Source organism: Ovis canadensis, chromosome 10 (assembly GCF_042477335.2).
Source record: "Ovis canadensis isolate MfBH-ARS-UI-01 breed Bighorn chromosome 10, ARS-UI_OviCan_v2, whole genome shotgun sequence".
In the NCBI taxonomy this organism is placed as follows: Eukaryota; Metazoa; Chordata; class Mammalia; order Artiodactyla; family Bovidae; genus Ovis; species Ovis canadensis.
Genome location: NC_091254.1, coordinates 88,783,837 through 88,811,627, shown reverse-complemented (window position 1 = coordinate 88,811,627; position 27,791 = coordinate 88,783,837). Strand labels below are relative to the sequence as shown.

Sequence of the window (27,791 nt, the reverse complement as noted above, 5' to 3'; positions counted from 1 at the left end):
GGCTCACACTTAACTCATTCACACTCAGCCTTCTGCCGTGAATCCCTGCCGAGCCAGGTCATTTTCATCATGCGCTTGAGGAACTGATTAGCTGAACTTAATGGCACACTTGGACACTGACTCCCGATAAACGTCATCAGTATGCTGTGGGTCCATTGTTGCAAAGCTACTGAAGGTCAAGTTGATGGAGATGCATATTGACTCTGCGTGCTCTCTCACTAGCCTTGAGTCTTTAACACGCTTCTGGCATCCTCATGGAAAACATGAATAAAATTATAGACCTTTGAAAGACACACTACTGAAAATTCTCTGCAGAAATAAATGAGAGCAGGTGCTTTTTAAAGCAGCTGGACACTCTTTCACAGATAAAGGCTAAAGATTTATGATCATGGATAAATCCAAGAGCGTGGCAGTCCTTCTAAAATGAAATGTGTTTCATAGAGCTCAGCAAAGTTCTCTGGTGGCAGGAGTGAGAAGTGTCAGTAGTTACAAGTGAGAAGATCCCTGCCCCTCCATCCCGGACGGGGTCATCCTTCCCTCCTCACTCTGGACCCTGGGAATCAGGACATGCCCACAGATCCTCCCTCTTGTGGTCAAGGACCACCCTACAAGTTTCCAGCCTAGTCAGGACCAAGCGAGAGAAAAGCACCGGAACAGGTTGCTACAGGGCACATCAAGACCCAAGAAGTGACTCAGCAACCCAGGGTTCATGACACTGTCATTAAAATAAGTGAGCATTACAGTTTTTGCTCCCTCCCCTCTCCCACCCCCGATTTCGCTTGGGTGCTTATGGGTTGGTGCCTGCACACTAAGGGGCAAGTTATATAACCCAAGGCCGTCAATCAACTTGTTAGTCAAATGACGCGGGACCACTAAGCTAAAAACCCAACCCTACCCCCATCGTGGGCTTCTCAGGAGGTGCAGTGGTAAAGAATCTGCCTGCCAGTGCAGAAGACGTGGGTTCCATCCCTAGGTAGGGAAGATTCCCTGGAGGAGGGCATGGCAACCCACTCCAGCATTCTTGCCTAGGAATTCCCATGGACAGAGGAGCCTGGCGGGCTGCAGTCCATGGGGTCGCCAAGAGTCAGACATGACTGACTGCATATACACACCCCCACTGTGGAACTGCTTCTGGTTTCCAGACAGCTCACCCTCTTTCTCAGGAGTGTACTTTCACTTTGCTTAGTAAAAGTCTTGCTGCTGAAAACTGCTCTATGCCTCTTGTCTGAATTCTTTCCCTTGAGGGGACAAGAACGGAGGCAACTACTGTTCTGCCAGCGACAGTGAGTGAGCTGAAGCCGCCACACTGGGCTGCCGGGCGACTGCCGACTGAAGACACCTCCTGTGTGTGACCTCCCCAATCTTATTTGAATCAACTGCTATGTGGACCAAATTGCAGTATGACCCATCTCAAGATGCTCTGAGCTTATGGGAAGACTGTATGAACAGGCATCTCACTGGCCAGAAAATGAACTGCTGGAATGGTTTCTCCAGAGCAAGAATGTCTTCCGCTCCACTACCAAAGCATCACTCAGCTTTGCATGACTTGAGGAGGCAACATGGCAGAACATGAAAGCTTCCCAGTCAATTTTGGGAACACAGAGTTAGATGTTACCGAGCATTTTTTTTTAAATTTCTAAAAGTGGTATTTCTCTTATATTCATAGCACCAATCTAGAGTAAGAGTCTAAACTGGCATTTTCAGTCTTCCGTCATCTCCAGTGGAGCTGATTTTTATACCTGTTCTTCCTCAGTCCAAGCTGAGCTCTCCTGCCTGGGGCATGTGAGTAAAGCCTCCCACTTCCTTCTATCACAGCAAAGAAAGCTGCACTGAATTCTCTCCAGGTATAAAAAACATACAAAGTTGGAAACCTGAGCACATTTGCTTCACAGCACAGTAGCTCTGTGAGCCTGTTACCCAGTGCCTGAATGCCCCGCTTGGAATCTCCCAGGGTGGGACCACCTCATCTAGGTTTCTGGCAGGCCCTACAGTCACTAAAACACCCCTGAGAACACCTTGAACCAAACTCTCACCTGTAGTGAGGATGGACACAGTATGCAGTGGATAGAAAGCTTCTGCTATTATCTCCTGGCATTTTTCAAATGCATGTTTACTAGTCAATTCCTCATGTGTCTATACATGTCTTAAAAAAAAACAAAAACCTGTAAGAATTTTCTGCAGAAGTTTCCATTTTGGGCCAAGGGACTTTTGCATTCTACAGTACAGATGATATCTCCTGATGTTCTGCATCCAGAGATTAATATTTTATATGGTATTGAATAAAACAGACAATATTTTTATCCAGCCTGCTCTGCCTGAGTATTTAGGTCAGTTCCAATCTTTTAATTCTGTCATGGATATCATTGCCATTTGTCATTTCACATATTAGAATGCAACCTTAAGTTAAATTCTTAGTAGTGGAAATCAAGGTAAAAATGTATGCATGTGGGGGGGTACGGGGTTCTGTTATTTTTGGCCATACCACTCAGCAGGTGGGATCTTAGTTCCCCAGCTAGGATCAGACTCTTGCCCCCTGCAGTAGAAGTGTGGAGTCTTAACTAAAAGACTGCCAGGGAAGTCCCTATGGGGTCTATTTTTCAAAGCACTCTATAAACACTGTGAAATACAATACTAAGAACAGCATGAGACGGATGATACTTAAATGACTATAAAGCAAGCACCAGTAAAATATTACCAGCACCCTGAAAGTTCCTCTTCCGCCTCTACTCTTTATAATCGTCTTCAACCTTCCTGAAGACATGACTATATTTGTGGGATTCATTTCATTATCGTCAGAAAACATGCATTTTGAAGAATTGTAAGCCAAAGGGGGGAAAAATTGGGGGTGAGATCTAACACATATAGATTTACTGGGAAATCACTGTAGGCTTGTCTTGTCTGAAGCCAGCTTCTTGCTTTATCTTTGCTCATAGCTACCGCTTATAAGGAACAACATAAAAATAAAATGAGAAATAGAGAAAGAAAGAGGAAGGTGGTAGGCATGAGGCAGAATGGTCACCGGGAATTGTACTCACCACAGGGCGAGTCGTTGCTCAATTTCCTTGAGAAAATTCGTATGAAATTTGTGCAAAGGTTCAAAATTCGGGAATATGAGACTTTTCAAGCTTTCGGGCATGGAGTCCTCTTTGCTCACTGTGCTCTGAAACCACTGGGAATAAAAAAGAGGGCGCATTTAGAGGCGTAGAGGTGAAGAACCAAGGTCTGCAGCTCTTCGGAGGTACAGCCCACCACGCTCAGAGACATAAGGGCTCTCCTGCCACATCCGTAGGATTTCAAGAGCATCAAGAGCTTTGAGGCTTTTCTGTTTTCCCTCCTTTCATTAGATGGAGTAAGAAGGACCATCTCTGCATTACCGCTTCCTGAAATTTGTTACCAAGCACTGTTGAAGCCAGGACACATCTCTGAAGTGAGCAGCTACTCAAATCAAAACTTCCATACGGCCAACTCCCTGGGTCACCCCTGATTTATGCCCCCAGACGCCTTCAGTTCAGTCCTAAAGAAACTTCTATCACTGTTCCTTTGTTGAAACGCTGAGCAGAAAGGTGGCTGAACCAAAGAGGTGATGCCTCTGCCAGCACACACACCACTCATCTCACTGAGCTGAGGCTGGGCTGGGCCCCACGAGGACCGCTGAGCGCCTGCTCTAGAGGCAGACACCAGACCATTCCAACTGACCTGCAGTTGGCTAGCTCCTTTCCAGAACCCAGGGCCATAAAGACATCTACCAGCACGCTTTGAATTTGTTTCTAAGACTGAACAAGATGGATTAAAATGATAAAAGGCAGTCTTTGAGGCAGATTTTGCTGACATGGCTCAATTTATTATCAGAGATAAAACAAGGTTTCCCATGCACCTCTGAGGTCTCTCTCAAGAAAAATATGAGGCAAAACACACAAAGTTCTGCATCAGTACAAGCAGTGAAACGTTTAATATTAAATTTCTCCACTTTGGAAATTTCCTTCCTTTGCACTTAAAAATCACAATTATAAAACCTTTTTAAGGCATATTCCAAATTAAACATACCATTACTGCCTAATTTGTACAACTCAGGACTAAAACCCTTTTAACTGGAGTTGGAGAACCCGATATTTAATTAGATCCAGCTTGTCTCCTAAAGCTGAGTATTAGTCAAGATAAATTATGTAATTTAATGCTTTAGGGGAAATGCTACACATACCGAAGTGATGACTTCAAGATCCTTCAGATATGTTCTCTCAGTGGTGGAGACTTCTTTAGCAATGAAGTATGCTTTGTCAGTTGGGAATCTCTGCAAAATTCATAAAAAGAAAAAAAGATACAATAATTTGAGCCTCAGTTTCTAAAAGAGTCCTAGTTATAAGAAAGTCCTAACTAAAGTGACGCATTGCTAACTTACGATCTTTGGTTGGTTGGCATCAAGGCTAAAGAAACTCTTATTCTCCTTTTCGTGTGAGAGGAACTAGAATAAAGAATGAGTTTCTATGATGAGAAAATTGTCTAGGAATGTTTCCTTCCAAGTAAATCCTACTGGCAGTGAAAGAACCCAAGTGAGTGTGTCAGTTACCACTGAAGACTGTTCATTCAAAACTGGGCGCCTGAAAATCTAATTAATTAGGATAGTATCAGAGTGATGCAGCCTTCAAGGAAATGAATGAAAAAGAACCAGGGCAGCCTTTGTCCTGGGCATCGTGGGCTGGTGGTACTGGTTTTTAGGAAGCGGAAGTTACGTTGTTCCTGGGAACATGAAAGTGGCTGATCTAAAGGGCCAGGGTGGCAGCAGGCAGGGTCCCTCTGTTAGGTGGGCAGGTGGCACTGCCTTAGCGAGGTCTACCATTGGTTTTGCTTCTCTTTAAACAGTAAACATCAGTAAAAGGAAACAATCCCCTGTTGTTGCCCGTCCCGCTTGCTTCCTACAGGAGTCCACCCCATTCCACCTCTGGGGATACACATGAAGCAGAGATGAGACCAGACACTTGCGCACCAGTGTTCCCAGAACATTAGGCAAAATAGCCAGATGGAGGAAACAACTCAACTGTCCATCAGTGGGTGGATGGATACACAAAATGTGGTACCTCCAGGCCGTGGAAGACCAGCCAGCCTTAAAAAAGAAGGAAATTCTGATGCAGGCTACCACATGCATAAACCTCGATGTTATGCTCAAGGAAATAAGCCAGTCACAAAGGCACAGACACTGCATGATTTTACTTTATCGCTCTTGTTCTGTCATGAAGTCGTGTCTGACTCTGCGACTCCATGGACTGTAGTCCGTCGGGCTCCTCTGTCCATGGGAGTTCCCAGGCCAAGTATACTAGGGTGGGTTGCTATTTCCTTCTCCAGGGGATCGTCCCATACCAGGGATCAAACTCATGTCCCTTGCATTAGCAGGTGGATTCTTTACCACTGAGCAAATTACTGGAATTAAAAAAAAAAAAAAATCAACAGGTGAGTGCCTGCCAGTCCTCATACCTTTCTCCGGCCATCATCCTCGTCCTCAGCCCGCGGGCCTGACTGGTCATTCAGCAGGGGACTGACCAAGGGGGAGGCCTGCTTGGTGTCAGGGCTCAGGTTGGGCGACAGGATGGCATTGGTGGGCGCTGTTCCTCCCTGTGAGTTGATGGACAGCTCTGAAAGGTGAGGGCTGCCAGTCAGGGAGCCTGTTTGGGGATGAGAAGTATTAAAAAAAAAAAAAAAGTAATTTCTTCTGGGACCCAGTCTCCACTTAACAATTTTCACCTTTTCAAACCTTTAGAAGCTTAGTCTACTATATTACTATATGGCACGCTTAAAATGCCCTCCATGACTTTCTAGTTGTTTTTTCCCTAAGTTGCAGCAGCCCTCACCCTTAAGATACCATTCAGTGGAACCACAGTTATGTCATTAATGATAAGCTGGAGAACTCTGCGTAGAGCATAATTACAATAGTTTAAAAAGCACTGTGTATCTGCAAATAGTATCTTCATCTCCCAACTACTTCCTTAATGTCTTAAGAATTACTCGAGAAAGACACAGGGTCTATCACAAGGAGATGTGGAAAAAGACTAGAAAATAGCGCTATTCTAATAGAAGACTAAAGGACTTGGGACACCCAGGACAGACTACGTCTTGGAACAATGGGTCACAGCTAAAGAAAGGGAAAGCAGCTACCTCCCCATTCTACGAAGAACAGAAGCAAGCTGGTTATACCTGGTGATGGCACTCCATGTCTCTCTCACTGTTTGGGACAGAAACACTAGTATCACAATTATAGCAAAGGTGATCATTTAAAAATGCAAAGCTGGAGGTTATCACATTATCACAATTCCCCCTTTTGAGTCAAAAATGACAGGTAATTAGTTATTCCTCTGAAAACGATACCAGATCGTAGGAAAATATAAAATTACCCATTATGAGTCAACCAAATGAGATGACATGCACATGAAAACTCTTTGCCAACAGCATTTTGCAAATACCAATACCTCAACCTATTGAAACTAAGTGGGATATTTCAAAATCTACTTCTAAACTCAAATGTTTCGGCCTAACAGATCTATAATTCTCATGCAGACTCATAGAAACTAGGATTAGGATGAACATACTTTAAGTAGCCTGTAGCCCTGTCAGTTACCATCATCGAGAAAAACTACGTGAATGCTTTCTCTATTTTCCAATATCCAGTTTCATGGTTGTGGCTACTCAGCCCAGGATCAAGAAGCTCGGGGAGAGAGGTGAAGGCCAATTTTCTAGGAATCCCCCCAGTTTTTTCACCTCTATCCTGTCTCTCTGGATTCATTCATATTTGCTTGGACATTACAAGATAGGTCCACCTTTAATGGAGCTGCTGGAGTTGGGTCGTGAACATGACCCCAGTACGAATGAACCATGCAGAAACCCCCACCAGGCCCCACCCAGTCTCAGGTCTCCCAGCTAGCCGTGTCACCTACATACGGGGAGAAAGCCACCACGCCCACAAAAACAACAGAAAGCAGACGTCCTGCCCACTGACTATTGGTCAGTACAATCACCCTTGAAGAACAAGATCAGAAAATGTCAGGAAAAGTTAGATTCCAGAAGTTTGCATTAAAAAAAAAAAAACCCTCCATTTCAATGCCTTGCATTTTCATAAACATCATTATAACAAAGTCCTGATGTTAGACAAAGACCCAATCGCCCCTCTCACACCACCAGACCCAGGAAAACCCGGAGAAAAAGGCCAGAAATTGCTTCACAAATGTCAATTTTATTGACACTAGTGTACATCTGAATACAATAATTTCGAGAGAATTTCAACTTGTCAAATAGAAATAGTGACAACAATCATAACTGCAATTGACTCAAGGTACTATGCTATTCTCTTAAGGGAAAAAAAAAAAGAATCACAAAAAGAAAAATGTTATCACTACAAAGAGGAGTTAGAAAAAGAGAAATTCTGGCAGTCTGTCTGGAGATCGAAACATTTCATGCATTTGTGAGTTGCTGCTGGAGAGTCACTTTTTATTTGTTCACATCTGGCACAATGTGGGGGCTTACCTTCAGTTCTCACAGTGAGTGAGACCAGGTGAGGCAGTTTAAGTGAGACCATGCTGGGCCTTGAATCTGTGGTGACGCGGACAGAAAAAGCACTTGCCTCATCATTGAAAGAGTTGGAGCCAAGAACAAAAAGCAGTTAGAAGGCTAGCGTGGACGAGGAGTGTGGGTGGGGAGATAGTACCAAGGAAGCCTTGGACCACATCCAGCAGCAGATCAAAAACCAGCTGCCACATCGCGAGGGAGAGAAAGAGGGTGAACACTCTCGAGTGCAGCCACGTCCACCCTCCAACGCCGAAAGCTGCTGTTGCCGCCCTTGTGAATTCCCCCAGGGACGCTTCGGTTTGGTAGACCCCGTGGGCCGGAAGGACGATCTAACAGACGAGGGCTCTTGGAGAGGTGCCACGCTGCCAAGAAGGCAGGACACGTGGCAGAGAAGATAGCCATCTAGAAGGCTCCCCACTGGACCACACTGGAGACAGGAATCAGAAAGTGGGGCACTGAGAGTGAGCCCGATGGCAACTGTGCTCCTAGGTAGAGTCGGGGAGTTCGAGAGTCCTAGAGTTCTGGGTCCAGCTACGTTTTCACTTATCAGGTGGCCTAAAGATGTGTGTGCATCACCAACATTACACGTGCAATATACAACTCTGGGGGAGGACCAAACTACAGTAGACAAAGTCTATTTCCAGAGAGGTTACTTCAGCTGGCTTCGTGCCTGATCATGGGGCCCGAGAAAGCCAAGGCGGTGACATTAAGACCAATAAATCAATAAATACCAAGCAGCCTGCTCTAGAAATCTATCAGCAATGCTAAGGAGGGGAAGGATCCAAAACTCTGACGCTGGATTTTACCACTGTGAGCCGCATCCGTGGAGAATAGCCTCTTTCCTCCCCTTGCAAGAGAAACTCCTCAAGGCTTTGCAAGTTCAAGGATGACAGGGTTGCAAACACAAGCAGGTAATTTACCATTCAGCAGCCAGTGGAATATGCAGATGGGAGTCATTAGTAGAATTTGGCAGCTTGATGAGTAATTAAAATTCTCTTTCGGCTATGAGCCAGTGTGTGGCAAGGGTCTGTACAAACTGATGTCCACAAGGGGCCTGCCCTTGCTCCAGTGTGAGGACCTGTGACCCAAACGTCAATGTCTGAGGTCACGGTTATCAGAGCTAGACGTAACCAATTTTCACTGAAGTAGTCCATTTTACAAAAAATAAACAAATAAATAAATAAAGGAAGCAAACATGGGGGTGTTAGATAAAATGAGTCTGCCAGATTTCTGCAGCTTCATAAAGCCTGCTCTAGTCACACAGTCTGTTACCTGCCTTGAAGGCACAGCCCTGCACGCTGAGAAGAAATGGCCACTGGCATTCACTGCTACTCCTTGAACATATTAATGCCCAGGAATTGTATATTTTTCCTCCTTGACACAGTGTTGTACATCTCCTTCACTGACACAAAGGAACTTCTTTCAGCAAGGGGCTCTAGGTAAATAACTTGGGGGGGGGGGGTGTCATCTAAGAAAAGCACCTGGTTATTAAGGCAATGGGTGGAAAGAAGTATAAGAGATTAGAAAAAGATCAGTTATATCTTGAAAATCTGGAAGCTTTTGATTCTTAAAAATAAAATAAAATAAAAAAATTTCCCCCTATTTTTAGAAATCGCCCTGCATGTTTTTAGCATTCAGTTCTATTTCTGGTTTATAACCTTCAGGTCCCTTACCTGTACCAAATTACTTCCTGACACCCTCCCTCCCTACCCTTCAGCTGTATCCAGTGGGATGAATTTATGTCACTCCCAAGGACTAAACACACCTTCACCAATGTTACTCTTGAGGGAGGCATTTCTGGTAATTGCTTTTAAAAACCCTTTTACATGTACACATTCTCATGGCACAGACAATTATGGAACTTCAAATTAGCACTGCAATATTTTTGGATTCCAGTTTATCATCCAGCCTGGAAAATGGCTTATCACTTTAATGTAAAATACATTCATAATTCTTCTCTCTGGCTGCACACAGGGAAGCTGGGTTTGCAGCCTCACCCACACCAGGGCATTTCTCCACCAACTCTCCGGCAGAGGCACATGAACAGCAGGAACATAGTTTATGATCAACGAGCCAGACTCGCACCCTCCTTCCCCTTCTGGGACTAGGCACAAGCCACTGGATAACCATCTCTTCCTCCGACTCTATTAAAGGCTTAAGAGTCAACTCACATAAGCCTGGGAAAAGAGAATTTTCTGTTTTTCAAGTCATTAAAAAATGGCATTTCGAACACCTAGTTGTACCTGCCCTGTTTTAAATTAACCAATAAATTGGGAATCCTTGCTTTTAATTAGATAAGTGTTATTTTTCCTGTTAAGGAGTGAATCAGAAAACCTGCCTTTAAAAACAATCATCCACAGATTTGTGAAATACAAAAATATCTGAGATCGAGAATCCTGATGAAAACAAGACCGTTGATGGCTTTCTCAAGTCCTCTTTCCAAAATTTAGAGAGTACAATGATTAAAAAAGTATCCATGCAGGTTCCTCAGTATTTCCCCCAGAGTTACACATTTGGCAAGCTTCTAAATGTCATTCTTCCATCATTACTTATCTTCTGTTATTTGGTTCTAAAATATAGGAGACTGTATCTCTATGTACCCACAATGTGCTTCAAAGGCACATGTAGAAAATACATTACAGATGCAGGTTTTCATTTATTTTTAAAAAGGCTCTTTCTAAATCTCCCTCTAAAAGAGAAGACAAACTTTCTTTGGAGATGGCTGCATTTGAAAGCCAGTTATCAAAAAAAAAAAAAAAAAAGGTCAGTGTTGTATTGATTCATGGCTAGTTTCCAGAACAAGCATGATTCACTCTAGTCTGATAACGAAGCTGGATCCCACTCCAGTGGAATATGTGAGGGGGGAAAAAAGGGCTGACACTATTTCACTGAAATTACAAAATTCCCCAAGAAAAACCAGATTACAGGATTACCAATCAGAGCAGGGTTGCCGCCTTCTTGACAGCTTAGGTGTTGTGGGAAATGTACGTGCTTCTTAGACCAAGTTCCTTGAAGAAAAGTTTTACAAGCAGCCAAACATCAGCGATACTGTTCACCATGAAGCAATTCAGAAGAGCAACGGTGACGCAAGTTGCGGAAAAATAAAGAGAAACGCTGAGAATGGGAGAATATGGCGGTGGCAGGGGTCGCAGTGTCTGGGTTGGGGTACATGGTGCTTTGAACCAGTGAAAAACACCATCTTGTACTTACAACAAAGCTTCAGGCATCAGTAGGAAAGAACAGTTACAATTGACAGTTTTTTACAGCAAGATACCTGTTAGGTCAAGTACAACCCTCTTTCGATTGAGATTGACAAGAGCTATTAATCCCGTGCATACCCCATGACATGAGTTTGGCCTTCCCTGCTTAAAGAATCACCGAGTTCACTGTTACCGGAGAAACCAGCTACCATCCCAGTGGAATAAATCCATGCTTTAGTGAGATACTGTGCTCAGCCGTGGCGAGAAGATGGAACCAGACAGTATCTGTGAGAGCCTACATTCTGGGTAGATAGCAAACCATTACTCAAACAGCTCATTGGCCACAGGCGCCAGCTAGCGTGGAATCACAGAAAGTTCTCTCTTCATTTCTACCTACCTGACTCCCTAACAAAACACACAGCTAAACTCTTAGAAGCTATATAAACTTTGCTATTCCCTTGGGAATAGAGGGAGTGTGTGTGTGTGTGTGTGTGTGTCTGTGTGTATGTCTGTGCACACTTAGCTGCTCAGTTGTGTTCGACTCTTTGCGACCCCATGGATTGTAGTCCACCAGGCTCCTCTGTCTGTGAGATTCTTTTCCAGGCAAGAATACTGGAGTGGTTGCCATTTCCTCCTCCAAGGGATCTTCCAGACCCAGGGATCAAACCCACGCCTCTTGAGTCTCCTGCACTGCAGGTGGGTTCTTTACCACTAGCACCACCCGGGAAGCCTATTGGAATAGATGCTCCCATTGAACAATAGGCTAGCTGTCTGAGCTCCCCTATGTAAGCTCCTTCACAGATGCTCTCTGTTTCCATGACCCCTGCTGTGCCTCCCCACTACAGAGATCCTGCTCACTTCCAAAGGCCACCCACACCCCCACACAGTATGAAATGCAGGCCTGGAGAAGATGAAGTCAGGAAAACGAAGTCCGTTCTTTTCATCTTCTATTTCCCCACCTTTAGTGAAATACGGTACCACCGAGCAAGACCGCTCAGGATGTCTCCGTGGTAAAGCTTGCTGTTTAGTGAGCAGGATCACTGTATTCTAGAAGAAACAGGTATTCCAAGTACAAATTGGTATTCAGTCATGTTAAAAAAAAAAAAAAAAGGACGTCAAACAGTGCTCCAACAATGCAGGGAACAGAAGGTACACCATGCTCTGAGGATAAAGACAGAACGTTGGGGGGAAAAAAAAAGCTTCCTTTTAGGTAGGTACATGCTGACCATCCAGGGCATACCATGGCACGACAGAAAAATGTTTTCTCAACTCGATTAAACAAATGACAAAAATGAGAATGAAGTCCCCAGCCTTGTCTACTGTAAAATTAACAGCGTATTAGAAATTTTTAATAAAACATTAAATATGTGCACAGAAAGAACAGAAGGGAATTGGGTTAATAATAAAGGCCAAGCTTGTGAGATGGGGTTAGTTAGGTTCTCATGGCAACTTTCGAGGCAGAAAGGAGGTGAGGGCAAGGGACTGAACCCACTGGCCATTCAGGTGCGAGCGTAGACGGCAGCGGGGGTGTGTCCTCTAGGGAAGGCTTATCTTTGGTCTTTCCATAAACCATTGTGGGCAGAGTGACAAATGCTTTCTTTCTTACAAAGGAACTTCCAGGCCCAGGAAAAAGCAATTGTTGGCCTAGTTTCAGGAGCCAGAAAGGTCATCTGTGAAAATGACAGGCCCACCACAGGTTCCAAAATGATCCCTCTATTGTTTCCTATTTGAGAGGCAGTCAACAACCCCAATTTATAATAAAGGAAAAGCATTGCTTTCAAACTCTCAAACTAAAACCTCCACCTCTTTTGATGCTTTTTTACCACACACACACATCACACAAACACACACACACACTGATCCTCCCTCTCTCCTTACTATTTTGGTTTACATTGCATTCAGCAGTGATTTCTAACTACTATTCTTCAATAGCCTCAAGTCTTTGCACTTGGCCCCTAGCAGCAAGCTCACGCAATTCCTAGGACCATTTCCATGGTTACATCAACAGTATCTGCCTAGGAGCTAGCTAACCTTCCACACCGGCTCTCGAGTACACCCTTAGATCAGAAAATCCATGTCAACTGCTATGAGGTTTCAATCCTCCTACTTTCAAATGTAAAACCACCCCAAGACATATCAGGGTAACCTGATCTAACACCCACACCAAGATGCCAAGGAGCTGTCTTCTACCAGAAGTTACAGCTTAACACCAGAGGCCAAGAAGGTTGCCAAAGGCTGTTTTCAGGCTAAGCTGTGATGTCTGCACCGTTTAGTCCGTCCACACGGAAATGATCCTGAGCAAATCAGGGTCTCTGATTTTTAAAGCTTTTAGGAAAAGAAGATTTTCTCATTACTCCAGGTTCCGCCAGGGTTTTAACTGCTTTCATTGGAAAAGAAAAAAAAAAAGTTCCCCATGTTGGAGGGTTCGTCTATGCTTTCTGGAGTGATGTGTGGTGAAATTTTATGAAGCAAGACCTTTTTTTGTTTCCACAAGACTCCACTCATCTCCTTTCAGATATATCTATGCCATATAAATCAGCATTTGCAACTTCCATTCATAGAGGAAATACTCAAAATCTCGCAAGTTTCCCAGGAAACAGTAATAGTCCTTTTCCAAGTATGTGTCCAAACAGGTGGAAATCAGGCCACTTTTGATCTTTGATGTCTAAAATACTAGGCCAAATCATGGGTATTCTTGCTTTTCATGATGATGATGATTTTTTTATTTTTAAAAAGGCTGCCACATTAAGGGGCATGCTTATTTTGATCCAAAAGTCATGGCTTCAATTTAGAAACCAGCAACCGGTGTTAGAGGTATACACAGTGTACACTAGAGACCAGAGTTCCCTGTATTGCATTTCACTTACCTAAACAGAAACAGATGGAATTAGACTAACAAGGAAAACACCGCACCAGTGAATTCTTTAAATGTCACCAGAGGCAAGTTTTTTAATCATTCTTTTCTTGTAGAGGCTCAGCCACTAGTACCTTTCTTTCCATACGTTCTTATGAGCTTGGCGAACATGGCTGACTTTAAAATTCATCTGAGAGCTATTAGCAATGGTTTATTTCAAAACGTCCACCTCTTCCAGGTTAAAAGAAACTTACTCTATTGCAGTGGTTGCGCTGGAAGATTCTTCTGCAGTTTGACTTGTAAAATCTGCAGCAAGAGAGCTGACCCTTGGACAATGCTGCAGGGGTCAGGGGTGCAGACCCTCCGAACAGTAGAAAATTCACATGTAACTTGGAATCGGCCCTCTGTGTTATATATTTACACTTCTGCAACTGCAGATTCAAGCAACTTTGGATTGGGTAGTGCTGTATTATTTACTACTGAAAAAATATCCAAGCATAAGTGGACCTGCATTATTCAAATCCATGTTGTTCTTCTAAAGTCAACTGGAGCTTCATCACCGTAAATCTAGAGGAAGACCAGCATTAGAGTCATTAAGCTCTTCAAAGGATGGATGTTTATACAGTACAAAGGAGAAGATGAAGAACAAAAGAGCCTTTCTTGGGGAAGCAACTCAGAGAGCTCTTTAAATTCTGGTTAATAAAAATAAGGACTCAGACAAAAAAGAGTGATCGAAACAGAAGCAAATAAACTCAAACCTAATGAGGAGGAGGACCCCAAGTTGCTTAATTTAAGGCTGGGCCTACCTGTAGTCCAAATACTCACTAATGACTTTGATTTCACCAAACCCATGAATATTCATTGGAAGGGCTGATGCTGAAGCTTGGCCTCCTGATGTGAAGAGCCAACTCAATGGAAAAGACCCTGATGCTGGGAAAGGTTGAGAGCAAGACAGGAAGGCAGTGACAGAGGATGAGATGGTTGGATGGTATCACCAACTCAATGGACATGAGTGTGAGCAAACCGTGGGAGATAATGAAGGACAGGGAAGCCTGGCATGCTGCAGTCCATGGGGTCACAAAGAGTCGGACACAACTGCGCAACTGAACAATAGCAACATACTGTGCTGAAGTAGGGAATAGCATTTTAAGTGGAAAAAGTTGATTAAAAACATAGGAACGCTGGTTAAATATAGGAAAAAGGGAAGCTGATATGCATGTTCACCAGTTTTAACAAAATTTAAAATGGCATCTTAATATTTTAATTGTTTCTTCTTTTAGAAACTGCTTGACAACACAGTCAAACTGATTCGAGAGCTAAGATGCAAGTGGGGTTTCTGATTCAACTGTGGACCCGCTAGGTTTCGTATACTTGGTGGAAATTTAACGAGGCTCATGTTATATTTTGGTTTTGCAAAAAACAAAAAACAAAACACATTGCTTGGTTTGAATCTTCAAAGTGGTTCTGAAGACTCAAGTGGGAATTATTCACATTGTAAGTGCAGGCCACAGCAGCACAACTTGATGAGATAAATCTGTGAGAAGTTTCCAAATGAGTCACACATGCAGGGAAGAATCTGGCCCATAGACGTTCTTTAATTAAATGTCTGTCTAATACAATGTCGTCAGTGGCATACAGACGACCGGTAAAGGAGCCAGGGCAACCGGTTGTTGAGTTCTGGAACTCATTAAGTGCATTTCTTTATGCCACGAGAATTTCTTGCATTTTTATCTTGCCCCGAATGAGCAACAACAAAGTATCTACCACAAAAGGGTCTATAATTTACATATTTTGAAATATTACTGAGAGAAAGATACTAATGCAGGAAGGCCATGGAGTAGCCCTGAGTGGCTTGAACATTTCTGCTTCTATATCTGGCTTGTTTTCCATCCGAGGCCTTAAGAAGACATCATTGCATACAGCAGCCATGACGTGAAGACCTGGCTTCCTTGCTGATGCAGGCAACCCCTCCACTGGCTACTGACTTAGAAAAACTGGCAGACAGGTCTTGGGAAACCCTTTGGAAATCTGAGAATTCATGGGTCTCTCATCTCTGCTGCCCATTCTGTTTATACTCAGGCCCATCTCTGACCTCCCTGCACTTACTTCAACTTCATGGATGTGTCTGCCCTTCTTAGACCACACAGGGAGATTGCAAAGGCCAGGGAAGGGCTTGGGGACCAGTCTCGCTAGAGGCAGGGAGCATGGAAGGTGGGAGTGTGGAGGCTATTGGCTTTCCCGGACAACCTAACCTCAGTGAACTGGCTCTACTGCCAGGCTCACAGAATGCTTAGGCCGACTCCCCCAGCAGTGCAGGCAAGCTCTCCCAGAGGCAACAAGTGAATATTCTGAGCACTTCAGAACACGGGGCTTTTGAACAAACTATACCCCTCTGCCCGTGCCCCTCTTTTCCTATAAGCACCATGAACCACAGCAAAATTGCCACTCTCACAAAGACTGGCTGAGAAGCAGAAACTGAGTTGTTTGGCTGGTACAAAACCAACCTGAGAGAAACCCTCCCAGTGACCCTAAAAGCGGAAAATCTTGTCAATATAGAACTGCGCACACCACTGTGGATCAGTTGCTTTTGAAAACCCTTTAGATAAAAGCCTACTTCTTCAGGCCAAAGCAAAACGAAATAATTAATGGAATATGTTTTGCTTTGGGATTTACATCTGATGATTCACAGTCTAAGCTGGGTTAAGTTCATACCTTTTGCTCCTCCATACTTCATGATCAGACTGCTATATGATTAGAGGTGAAAACAAAACTCATTTGGCAAACCACCTTCACAAATAAAACCACAGATTCCAAAGGAGACTCTGTTTAACTCACACTTGACTACTTTTTATATAGCAAGTTGACATCTTTTTCTAAGTTCAAAACAGGAAAAGCAAATTGGGATATAAACTGTAAAAATCCCACAAAATAAAAAGCAGAAGTTCCTCTTACCTAGTATGGACTCTTAACAACCTAAGCCTACATGATTCCTAGTCTTCATGATTTTAATTATGAATCCACACGAGAAAAGATAAAACATTGAATCCAAAAGTTCCTAGTGCATTAAGATGCCACAAAGAGTAAATCGCTGAAGTCTAGAGGAAGGCTCTGGTTTTAGCTTTGTCATGCAATAGCTATGGGACAGCATGAAGTCTCTTATCTTCATCAGAACAATGTTTCTCAACAATAAATGAAGGTTTAACCAAGGTGACCGCTAAGATCCCTTCTGGTTTTAAAATTCTGCAACTCTGTTAAATATGTAAATCTAAAGCAAGACATGAAGAGACTACTTCAATGAACATCTTTCAAGCTATCCAGTAATCAATTTGATTCATCAATCATGCACTGAATCAAATGACTAGGAAGATAAAGCCAAAGTGTGCATAAAAATGGATTAAGTTTTCAGAATCTTTAAAACCGATGTCTTGACATTCATGTGGACAGACAGTCACATGTGAACCACAGGGTCTGTCAATATTTTTGCTTGTTCAACGCTGCTGCCAAATTCTACTCAGTTTCCTAAACACGCTTAGTTAGCGCTTCCTCATGACAAAGCCACATGATGAGTTTTTATAAGGCCACTGGCAAGGCGGCACCCCAGGGATGGATCACTGTTACAACTCTTTCCAATAGTTCTGTAGTTACTTAGGATCTAAAATGTTTGTTCTACAATTGATCTTAAAAAAAAAAAAAAAAGTACCAAAGACTAAAAAGTACCAAGGAGCAGGCAAAGTAGCAAAACACCAAAAAACATTTCATCTGTAATGCTTTTCTTATTCGGCAAGCAAGCCAACATTTCAGCTAACACCTTCATCACATTCCACTAGCTTCTAGAAGGCAATAGCATCCGGCCGAGAAATGACCCTGGCTGCCTAGCACAGCCATCTGGGGAGCCCAAGAGGCACTCCAGAGCAGTTATATCTCAATTTCTAGGGTCAGGGCTCAGGCAGCAACCATTTTTAAAATGTCTCAGCTGATTCCAAAGTGCTGCTAAGGCCGAGAAGCAATGCAAGTTCAAACCACCTTCCATCTGAAATGCAGGAATACTCGGTGGAAGGCACTAGTATAGGTGGGACAATTTAAAAAGAAACCAAACCTCTCACTACTTCCACTTTCTTTTTTTCCTGCACAGAGAAACAGCCCAAAGTCACTGTTCCGGGGAGAAGACACTGTTCCTGAGAGTGTGAATGTTAAGAATATGCATAAAAATCAACCAAAGGCCATGAGACTGGGAAAAACAGTCCTTCTCAGCAGAGTGCACTATTCAAAGGCAGGCGCTGGGTTTGCTAACTTCTTGGTGACAATAGCATGCACCCTTCGAGATCTTACTTTCTCCTGTGTTATCACTCCAAAGCATCTCTCTGCTTCACCAAGAGGTTCTGACAGCCAGTTACAGCTTCTTCAAGCATCACTAACATTTGACTCACGAAAGCAAACTCAAACCAAACCAGCAATCCCACACCAATTATAGTTCATGAGGATTTATATCATTTCACTGGAAGTCTGCAAAGAAGAGAAAGAATTCCACATGCTTCTGATTTAAATATTCATTAGTCTTCACTAATATTTCAATCACGCTTCATCTCAACAAGCAACCAACTTACACTGGGCCTTGAATTTTGTCAGTTCCTCACTTTATGAGGCATAACAAAACAGTCCTCCTTTTAAAGAAGGGGTTCAAAGTAAAGCCTGCACCTTTCCTGGGACCTCAATGACACTTTAGTCCCAACACTCAACCAAATGGGAGAATGATCTGTGTACATGATTGAACATACGTAGAAAATTTCCAAGTAAATACGACATACTATACACAGGATCAGATTCATAACAGTATTTCTTCCTCGCCTTCAACCAGAAAGAGAAACAAGCTCTTGGTATAATCAGAGAAACTTGTCATGATACGTGAAGTTTTGTTAGTCTGAAAGATTTGAGAAGTCAGGCATGGCCTATCCAAACCCGTCTGCCCAAAACTCCCTGTGACCAATGTCAATTACCAATTAACAAGCAGCTAGGACTCATCCTCCCCTGGGAAACCCTGGACTCGTGACACCGGGTTTCCAACCTTTGGGGACTGGCTCTCTTGTCTCCTCATTCATCCTCCTCTATCTCCTGGTTCAGAGGCAGGCGACCCAAGGACTTCTTTGTCCTCACCCTGGAGGGGGAGCTCAGCACAGCTGGATTGCCAAACACCAGGGGCCGGCTCAGAGGGTTCACCATTTCAGAATCTGAATCGCTGGATTCACTCCCACTGCTGGTTGAGCCCTCAGTCATTTGCAGAGGTGCCTTGCCAGCGGTACCCACTGACCGCACCATCCTTGAGGTTGGACCCATGAGAGGTGTACCATTAGCTAGCATTCTACCTCCTAAACCAGCCAGGCCTCCCTTTCCAAGGCCATCAGGCATATCCATTGCCTCCGGGGTTGAAGCTACCTTGCTAAGAATGAGTGGATCTGTCTCTGACTTGTTATATCTCAGATTCCTTAAGCATGGCCTTTGTGAGCTGGGGGAACCATTTTCATAATGGGGCTCCTGGCTTGGGAAACTCTCTCCTCCCACACTTCTCTCTCTGTGGTCATGTGTGTTTTCAGAAACATAGCCTTGAGACCCGGTTCTATCCCAGCTCAGACTTGGACTTGAACTCCTGCTGCTGGGAGACAAGGGAGTGGCCAGGGGACTGTGACCTGAACCTCTGAACATCTCGTCTATCAGAGAGCTGTGTCGTGGGAGTCTGGGGCTCCCACTCAGATCGAAGCTGAGGTCTCCTGAGTCATCATCAAGGAATTCTCTGGAAGGGGGCCGGGAGGACTTGGCAGGGTGAGGGGCAGCCCGGGGCCTAGCCTCTATTCGCCTATCATCCCTGGATGGCAGATAAACGCCACTGGTCACGTCAGCCTCATAGTTGTCATTTGTTTGGGACCGGGACGCGTGCTCCCTGAGCAGGTCGGATTCACTGTCTACGTCACTGCAGTCAATGAAAGGAATGGACGCGCTGCTGCCTCGGGCAGCCTCGGATGCTGGACCTGTGCTTGGCTGCGGGGGCCGCGGCCTACTCTGCTGGGGCCTGTCCTTAACCAGCTCCTCGTCTTCCTCCGCCGCCGCCCCGCTGGCCCCGTCTCCCTTCGTGCTCCCGGCCGGGCTCCTGGACGGGCCGGGGCCGCGCTGCCGCTCAGTGTCCTCGGCCGACGCTGTGGCCAGGTCCCCGCCCTGCGGGCAGCTCTGGCCGCCCGGGGGTTCAGAGCCTTCTCCGAGGGTCAGGCTGCCACTCTGCTGAGCCTGGGGGAAGAAGCGGGGTGGGGTGGGGTAAGAGAAAGGGATGGGGGGAGATAGAAAAGGGAGCCGTTAGACCCCAGCACAGAGAGAGCGAGCAAGACGCAGCGTCTAATTGAATAGCAGAGCTTTGCGCACCAAGTGGCCAAGGAAAGCTTGAGAAAGCCTGCCCTCCGGTCCTGGAACAAGGCGCCCTGGCTCTAAGCAGGCCCTCCCAGGGGTGTCTTGCCAGGTTCCAGAATGTTCTTTCAGGGTCCCCGGCAGCCCAAGTGAGGCAGGGCCTCAGCATTCTAGGACCCGGGGTCTCCTGAGTTTTCTTTGGAACAAGAGCGCCCTTCCCACCCACAGGGAGCTTCCCGAGGTGGTGTTGGGGGCAGAGGGCAGAGGAAAAGGCACCCACCCAGGGTCCCCGAAAGCCAGTTGACACGGATTTCAGACAAATGACAGAAACCATCTTTGTTTCAATGCCCAAGGGCAGGAATGAGCTGGTCACAGCTCTCTTTGGAGTCACACAATGAAAACCGCCTTCGTGTGCTTCCCCAACAAAGCTCTTATTCTCCTGTAGAGAAAACCCTGAGAGCACATCCAGAGACCAGCTCCGGGGCAAACCAGCTCTGGCCACCCTCAGAGCAAGAGTGATAATGGGTTCGGCTGCCAACTGCGGGCGCTGCCGTGTAACGCGAGCCCTGGGAACTGGCCGCCCAGTCCTCTGCCAGCGTGAGGTTCTGACCTTGGCACCGAAGGGGAGCTACACCCATCCCTCGAGAACTAGGTTCCTAACGCCCGGCCACAGCTGGAGGAGGATGGGCTTGGCTCTGGGGGGCCCCACCAGCCCTACGCTGAGCTCAGACCAACAGAGAAACATCCTTGGGAGCAAGGGCATGGGAGAGAGAGGGGCAGGGATACAGGCCAGGGTCTTGGAGCCCAGGCTTCAGGGGTGAGGAGCGCAGAGCCTGAGTTTGGTCAGGGTCAGAGCACAGAACTTGACTCCCCAGAAAACACCCCTGAAGGGTGAAGCACGAAGACCTCAAAAGCAGACCCGGTCCTCAGCAGAGGACGTCTGGTGGCAAACAGCTATGAGAGCGACTGACACCATCACTGACTTGTTTTGGCACTTCTGAATTTGGCTCTGATGGCTGTGTAGCAAGGCTTCTGATGGAATGGATCTTGCTGTGTTTCCTGGGAGAAATCATACAAGACAGACCAAGTTAGATGACTTGTGGGTTTTTTTGTTGCTAATAAAAAAAAACCCCACAAAAACAGCACTCAGTAGTGAAACACTCAATAGTGAAGGCACCTAAAGTAGTCTGGATAAATGATCCCTGGAAACAGACCCCGCCACCCCTTCTGCAACACCCATAGGATCCAGGGGTTGCTTCAACCTCGGCATCCCTAGCTTCTGCTGGATTGGTCCAGCTGGTTGGGAGCACCAGCTACTCTCTAGTTATGGGAAATGTTGCCAGGAGGGAGAAGGTAGCTGGACTCGGGAAAGCTCTGAATTGCAAGCAATGGTGTGATGATATGATATGAAATCAATTTGTGTCTCTGGGTAATGATTTTGTAGATCAGTTCTGTAATAGAGGCCACTGGCACTAACTGGCTGATTCCTTCGCAGCCCTCGGTTCAGAGAAAAGGCCCTGCCCCAGGAATGAATATATAGACTCCACAGTAGAAGATTTCAGTGCCACTAACACCTCCCCTTTAATCTTTTCTTTCCCTTAGGTAGGTGGCCCCACCTTCCCAGGGAGCAAGCATTAGAAACCTTTAAGGCATTCACACACGTGTGCTAAGCCACTCAGTTGTGCCTGACTCTGCAACCCCATAGACTGCAGCACGCTAGGCTCCTCTGTCCATGGGATTCTCCAGGCAAGAGTACCGGAGTGGGTTGTCATTTCCTTCTCCAGGGGATCTTCCCAATGCAGGGATCGAACCAAGGTCTCTTATGTCTCCTGCACTGGCAGGCGGGTTCTTTACCACTAGTGCCACCTAGGAAGCTCATTCATACACATGAAACTGCAGAGAGAATAAATTCCATTGTCTATCCAGCTTTTCTTTAAAATACTCCAAAGTAACATACCAAAGCTCTGGAGCACCCACATTCCGAGTCGGAGAGAACAGGGCCCCTTCTCATATGATCCCCAAAAGCCTAATTTAAATCATCTGAAAAAATGATGGGGTTTGTTACATCTAGATAAACAGGCAAATAACCTTCTGAACCTTATGTCTCTGGATACGGGGAGGGAGAAACAAGCCCAGTTCTGAATCACGACAAATATACAAGGATGGTCACGGCAGCGTGTTTGTTTCAGCAAAGCAAAACACCCAACAACCTGAATGTTTGTCAACAGGGAATCAGATAAATTAAAAATAATACTTTCATGATACCATGAAACAATGAACCTAGATCTCCAACTCAGGGTAGGGTTTAAGAAGCAAGATGCCCAATTATGTACAATGTAATACTGCTTATTCAAATGAAAAAGGACATCCCTAGGGCAATTCTGCCTGTTCTCTTGGGTGCATGAATATTTCTATTAGAAGTAACATGAATCAGGTACTTTGCCTCTGGGGAGAGGAGGAGGGGCATAATGAAGGCTGTTGCTTAAAGAGGATTTTTCACTACATCCATAACCACAATAGCTACGAATAAAAGAAGAAATAAAACCCCAGGAACAAAATATTAAAAATGTCACTAGCTAATTCTAAGTAGTAGGAACATGCATGCTTGCTGTATTCTCTGTGTTTTATTATGCTTTTTTAATGTGTTCAAGGGAAAAAAGAAAAACATTAAAACAAACACTTGTAATTCTCCAGGTAGGAACACCGGAGTGAGTAGCCATTCCCTTTCTCTAGGAGATCTTTCAGATCCAGGAATTGAACCCCGGTCTCCTGCATCGCAGGCAGATTCTCTACTGTCTCAGCCACCAGAGAAGCTCTGTTACTAAACAGTCCTTGGTGAACCAACATTTTACCCCTTAACCCTTTTCTTTTAATGGCACCCCACTCAAGTACTCTTGCCTGGAAAATCCCATGGATGGAGGAGCCTGGTAGGCTGCAGCCCATGGGGTCGCTAAGAATCGGACACGACTGAGTGACTTCACTTTCATGCACTGGAGAAGGAAATGGCAACCCACTCCAGTGTTCTTGCCTGGAGAATCCCAGGGACGGGGGAGCCTGGTGGGCTGCTGTCTGTGGGGTCGCACAGAGTCGGACACGACCGAAGTGACTTAGCAGTAGCAGTAGCAATAGCAATAGGCAGAACAATGCTGAAGGGCAATGGGCTCTGGAGCTAGGTGACCTGGGCGAGTTACTCAGCATCTTTGAGCTAATGTGTCTCAATCTTTAAAAAGGGAAGAAAATAGCACTGACCTCACAGAGATGGTATAAAGACTCCAAGAGTTCATATGTCTAGGGGACTTGGGACAAGGCCTGGCATATGACAAGAGCTACCAGCATTTGCTAACAACAATAATAATAAATTCTGTTTCTCTTCAATCAAACTTCATCGCGTTAAAAACTGTATGGAACTCTACTCAGTACAGTACTCTGTAATGACCTGCAATGTAGATTCTATGGGAGTAGGATACAAAACGAGGAGATATACGTATAACTGATTCACTTTGCTGTACACATCAGAAACTAACATTGCAAACAACGATACTCCAATAAAAATGAATTAAATAAACTAAAGAAAAGGGGTTGCAACTTTTCCAATTAAAAAAGATTTCATAGAAATACTGTCAGTTCAAATCCCCGAATATCTAAGGACTCAAGGGTGAGTAGGTTTTCACAGCGCTGTATCCCCTCTGTAAGCTCCTGTTCCTCCTCCATCCCTGCCCCCTGCCCCCTTCCTCTTACCCCAGAGTGAGGGTCTGCAGCTGTTCTTAACACTGAACAGGCAGGGCCCACCCATGGCCCACCGAGAACGATTCCTCTCCAATCAGAAGCAGCACTGACGTTTCTCTTACCTTTCAAACTGCACTTTCTTATGTCCGCCTTCTTTAACATAGTCGAGAACCTGCTTCTGAGTCCGACCACTACAACGAAGACCGCGGGTGGGAAGGGAGAAGACAGCAAGATGTTCTCAGGTCACACTCAGCCCAGCCCTGTGCCATCTTTGCCTCCCCTCCTCCCGTAAGCAGTCCCAGGAGAACCTGTGCTTTGCTGTCCCTTCTCCGTCTCGATACATCCCTTATCAATATAACAGAAAAAAAGTCCAACCACCCAATAATCCTGTGTTTGGTTATGGAGCAACCATCCCAAGAGCTTGTATACTTCACGAAAGCAGGACAGTTCTAGTCACTGTACACGCCAATGCCTAGGATGGAATCTGACACGCAGCAGACTCTCAAGGATTGTTGAAAGACTGAGAGAAACTGAAGCAACGATGGGCAAGTCTGCACAGCCTTTGGTGAAGATACAGCAAATCTTTTTTTAAGTTTTTTTTTTCTTCAGGTGGACCATTTTTAAAGTCTTTATTGAATTTGTTATAATATTGCTTGCGTTTTCGGTTTTAGTATTTTGGCTAGTGAGGCATGTGGGATCTTAGCCCCTGAATCAGGAATCCACACCCGCTGCATTAGAAGGCGAAGTCTCAACCACTGGACCGCCAGGGAATTTCCTCTACAGCGAATGTTAACGAGGCACTTTTGCTTCCACCTAGAAAAGGAGTTCTTTGTGCATTAGAGTTCCACTGGGGGCTGACCGTGGCTGGGTAGACAGCCTCGTGGCCATCTAAGAGTCAAGGAGAACACAACTAGGAGCCTTCTAGGATGACCAAGCAAACACCCTATCTGCCAGGTTGTCTTGGAAGATAACTTGAAAGTCTTAGGGAAACGAATCCATGATAAACGTGCAGATGGGAAGTATAATCCTTACCTGAACCGAAACGATGACCCTCGGCTAAAGAGAACGGGCTTGGGCTTGGGCTTGGGCTCTTCGAAAAGTCTAAAAAAGGCATGATGTTCAACACAGATTTTCCAGAAGGACTTGCAAAAATCCCGACTGGCCATTAGGAATTCCAAGGTATCCTGGTACGAGCTCTAAAAAGAGAAGAGAGCATCATGGGCTTTCCCATTTCCACAGACGTTCAGTTGAAAAACAGGAAAGGGGGCAGAAAACAAATTTGTCCCATTAAGTTTTAGCCGTTATTTCATTATGGCATGACCATAAATCCACATACTGAGTAAAATACAGGTGTTCCATTATGATGCCATATTGTCACCCTTCAACCATTTTCTTCCCCACTTAATTCCTTAGAGGAACAGACAGACAACGGGACACTTGGCAGAGATCAACATTCCCTTTGACTGAATTCATAAACAAATTCTGTTCACTTGGCTTACATTTCCTTCTTCAAAAAAAACCCCAAGTATCAAAATTCCTTTTATGACTCCTTAAATGAAACAGTTTTTCTTTCCATTCTCTCTCTCGTGGTTCATGCCAACTTTGAATATTGTGCTTAAGCCTTTCTTCCATTAAATAGCGTAAGATTCCAGCCTCCAGGTGGCCCCAGGACCATACAGGAAATGAACATTTTTTTTTTTTTCGGGAGCACAAAAGTATCAGTCAAGGCTGAAAAATTCATGTCCTTTGATTTGAGAAAGGGAATATGGTAATTTTCTACTCCTAGATTGAATGCTCCCAATTTAAGTGGCCAGCTTATGTAAACAAAGGTTACCACAGTCCTTAACATTCCTAGCAGTCCCAGCTATTTTGGGGGAATCTCACAGCTCTGTTTCAACTTACAGACAAGTCAGGCTGCAGTACAGTCTTTTGGACTCAAAGCACATTTTCTCATACAAAACAACTTCCAAGGGTGCCTGCTTCCCAGGTCAGGTCATAAAAACCCATTTCATCCATACTGTATCCAAACTACTATAAGCCTTGTTGTTCAGTCGCTCAGTCACGTCCAACTCTTTGTGACCCCCATGGACCGAGGCATGCCAGGCTTCCCTGTAATTCACCATCTCCCAGAGTCTGCTCAAACTCATGTCTGTTGAGTCAATGATGTCATCCAAATATCTCATCCTCTGTTGACCCCTCCTCCTCCTGCCCTCAATCTTTCCCAGCATCAGGGTCTTTTCCAATGAGTCAGCTCTTCACACGAGGTGGCCAAAGTATTGGAGCTTTAGCATCAGTCCTTCCAATGAATATTCAGGGTTGATTTCTTTCAAGATTGACTGGTTTAATTTCCTTGCTGTCCAAGGGACTATAAACCTTCAGTTCAGTTCAGTCGCTCAGTCATGTCCGACTTTTTGCAACCCCATGAACTGTAGCATGCCAGACCTCCTGTCCATCACCAATTCCTGGAGTCCACCCAAACCCATGTCTATTGAGTCGGTGATGCCATCCAACCATCTCATCCTTGTCGTCCCCTTCTCCTCCTGCCTTCAATCTTTCCCAGCATCAGGGTCATTTCAAATCAGTCAGCTCTCTGCCTCAGGTGGCCAAAGTATTGGAGTTTCAGCTTCAGCATCAGTCCCTCCAATGAACACCCAGGACTGATCTCCTTTAGGATGGACTGGTTGGATCTCCTTGCAGTCCAAGGGACTCTCAAGAGTCTTCTCCAACACCACAGTTCAAAAGCATCAATTCTTCAGCGCTCAGCTTTCTTTATAGTCCAACATCCATACATGACTACTGGAAAAACCACAGCCTTGACTAGATGGACCTTTGCTGTCCAAGGGACTATAACCCTAGACTGCCATTTATAATCTCTGTCCCGCCATGGGAAAAAAGTACTCCAGTTCTGGCTGGGGACACCAGTGCTCTGTCATCACCACCTCCATCCCTATTTATGGTGGACGGAGAAGATGCTTTCTTCCTTTTTTGACCCAGTGCCATGTGAGTAACATCTTTAGAGGGTCTGTGGGCAGCCTGTGTTGGAGGGGCTGGGTCAGTTCCTGAGAACGCACTGTCAGGGGTGGGGGGCCCTTGGATGGGCAGAGACAGGCCTGGAACATGGCAGAATGCTGAACGGGATCAGGAGTGGCCGAGGCTGGAGACACAGCGACTACAAAGCGGGGTTGCGGAGGGGGGTGTCAGATGTGCACACGTCTGTGCACAAGGAAGTGACTCCTCCCAGGCACACATCTGTGCCCTGTCTACTGATGGCAGTTGTAGAGTGGCTCAGCCTTTGGACACACCGCACAGACTAGCAGAATCCTGGAGGGCTGCTGGCTGCAGGTTACACCTGCACCCTAGTGAGACCCACTCCACCCCAAGGTGACTCAAGTTCACTTGAGGAACATCAAGTCCTGTCCCCACGGAGGTTCCTGAGAGGCACTTACGTTCACGTCCGGGCGGAGCTTGATAAGAAAGCGCTTCCTCTTGAAGCTCAGCTTCCGCACCTTTGCCCAGTTGAAGGCATTGATCTTCGTAAAACCCTGAGAAGAGAGGCATCAGCTGGTGAGCCGGGAACTGCATGATAAGCAACACGGGAGATGGTCTGCTTTGCTCCCAGGGATCAGAAAGGAGAGCTGATGTGACCGTTCATAAGAATGCTTCCTGCTGCAGAATTCCAGGGCTCTGTGGCTGTGAGTGATACCCGCTCCCTTCCTAGACTCATTGTTTTGCACGAATTCTATGATTTGACTTTCACACTTAAGTCTGCCTCCAGGGAGAGAAGAGGCTGACCAAGTGGCTGATAAAAGAGAAAGATAAATAAACATAATAACCATGACAACCACCATAATTATTAGGGACCATCACTGAGCAAGTTCCAGGCACAGTCCCAAGTCCTCTACAGGCCTTTTCTTGTGAAACCTTCCATGAAAGCCCAGTGAGCTGGGTTTATCTTCATTCTACCCATGCGGAACTTGCAGCATGGCAAGATTTTAATTTGTTCTAAATCATACGGTCCCTGCAGCAGAATGAGATTCCCAGGCATGTGCCTAAACCAGGAGCCACAGAAGCAACAG

The 27,791-nt window shown here is 45.3% G+C and overlaps 1 protein-coding gene across 5 annotated transcripts in view; it reads right to left on the bottom strand.

Moving 5' to 3' along the window:
* FARP1 (FERM, ARH/RhoGEF and pleckstrin domain protein 1) overlaps positions 1–27,791 on the bottom strand; it is a 307,741-nt gene that overhangs the window by 33,199 nt on the left and 246,751 nt on the right. For all 5 annotated transcript variants that reach the window (XM_069601923.1, XM_069601925.1, XM_069601920.1 and 2 more), the window contains 8 exons: positions 27,162–27,257; positions 24,748–24,911; positions 23,838–23,906; positions 20,973–21,048; positions 19,623–19,875; positions 5,467–5,654; positions 4,199–4,288; positions 3,036–3,169 (listed from right to left, as the gene is read on the bottom strand). In XM_069601923.1, the coding sequence (XP_069458024.1) occupies positions 3,036–3,169; positions 4,199–4,288; positions 5,467–5,654; positions 19,623–19,875; positions 20,973–21,048; positions 23,838–23,906; positions 24,748–24,911; positions 27,162–27,257 (1,070 nt within the window). The remainder of the gene's footprint in view (positions 1–3,035; positions 3,170–4,198; positions 4,289–5,466; positions 5,655–19,622; positions 19,876–20,972; positions 21,049–23,837; positions 23,907–24,747; positions 24,912–27,161; positions 27,258–27,791) is intronic.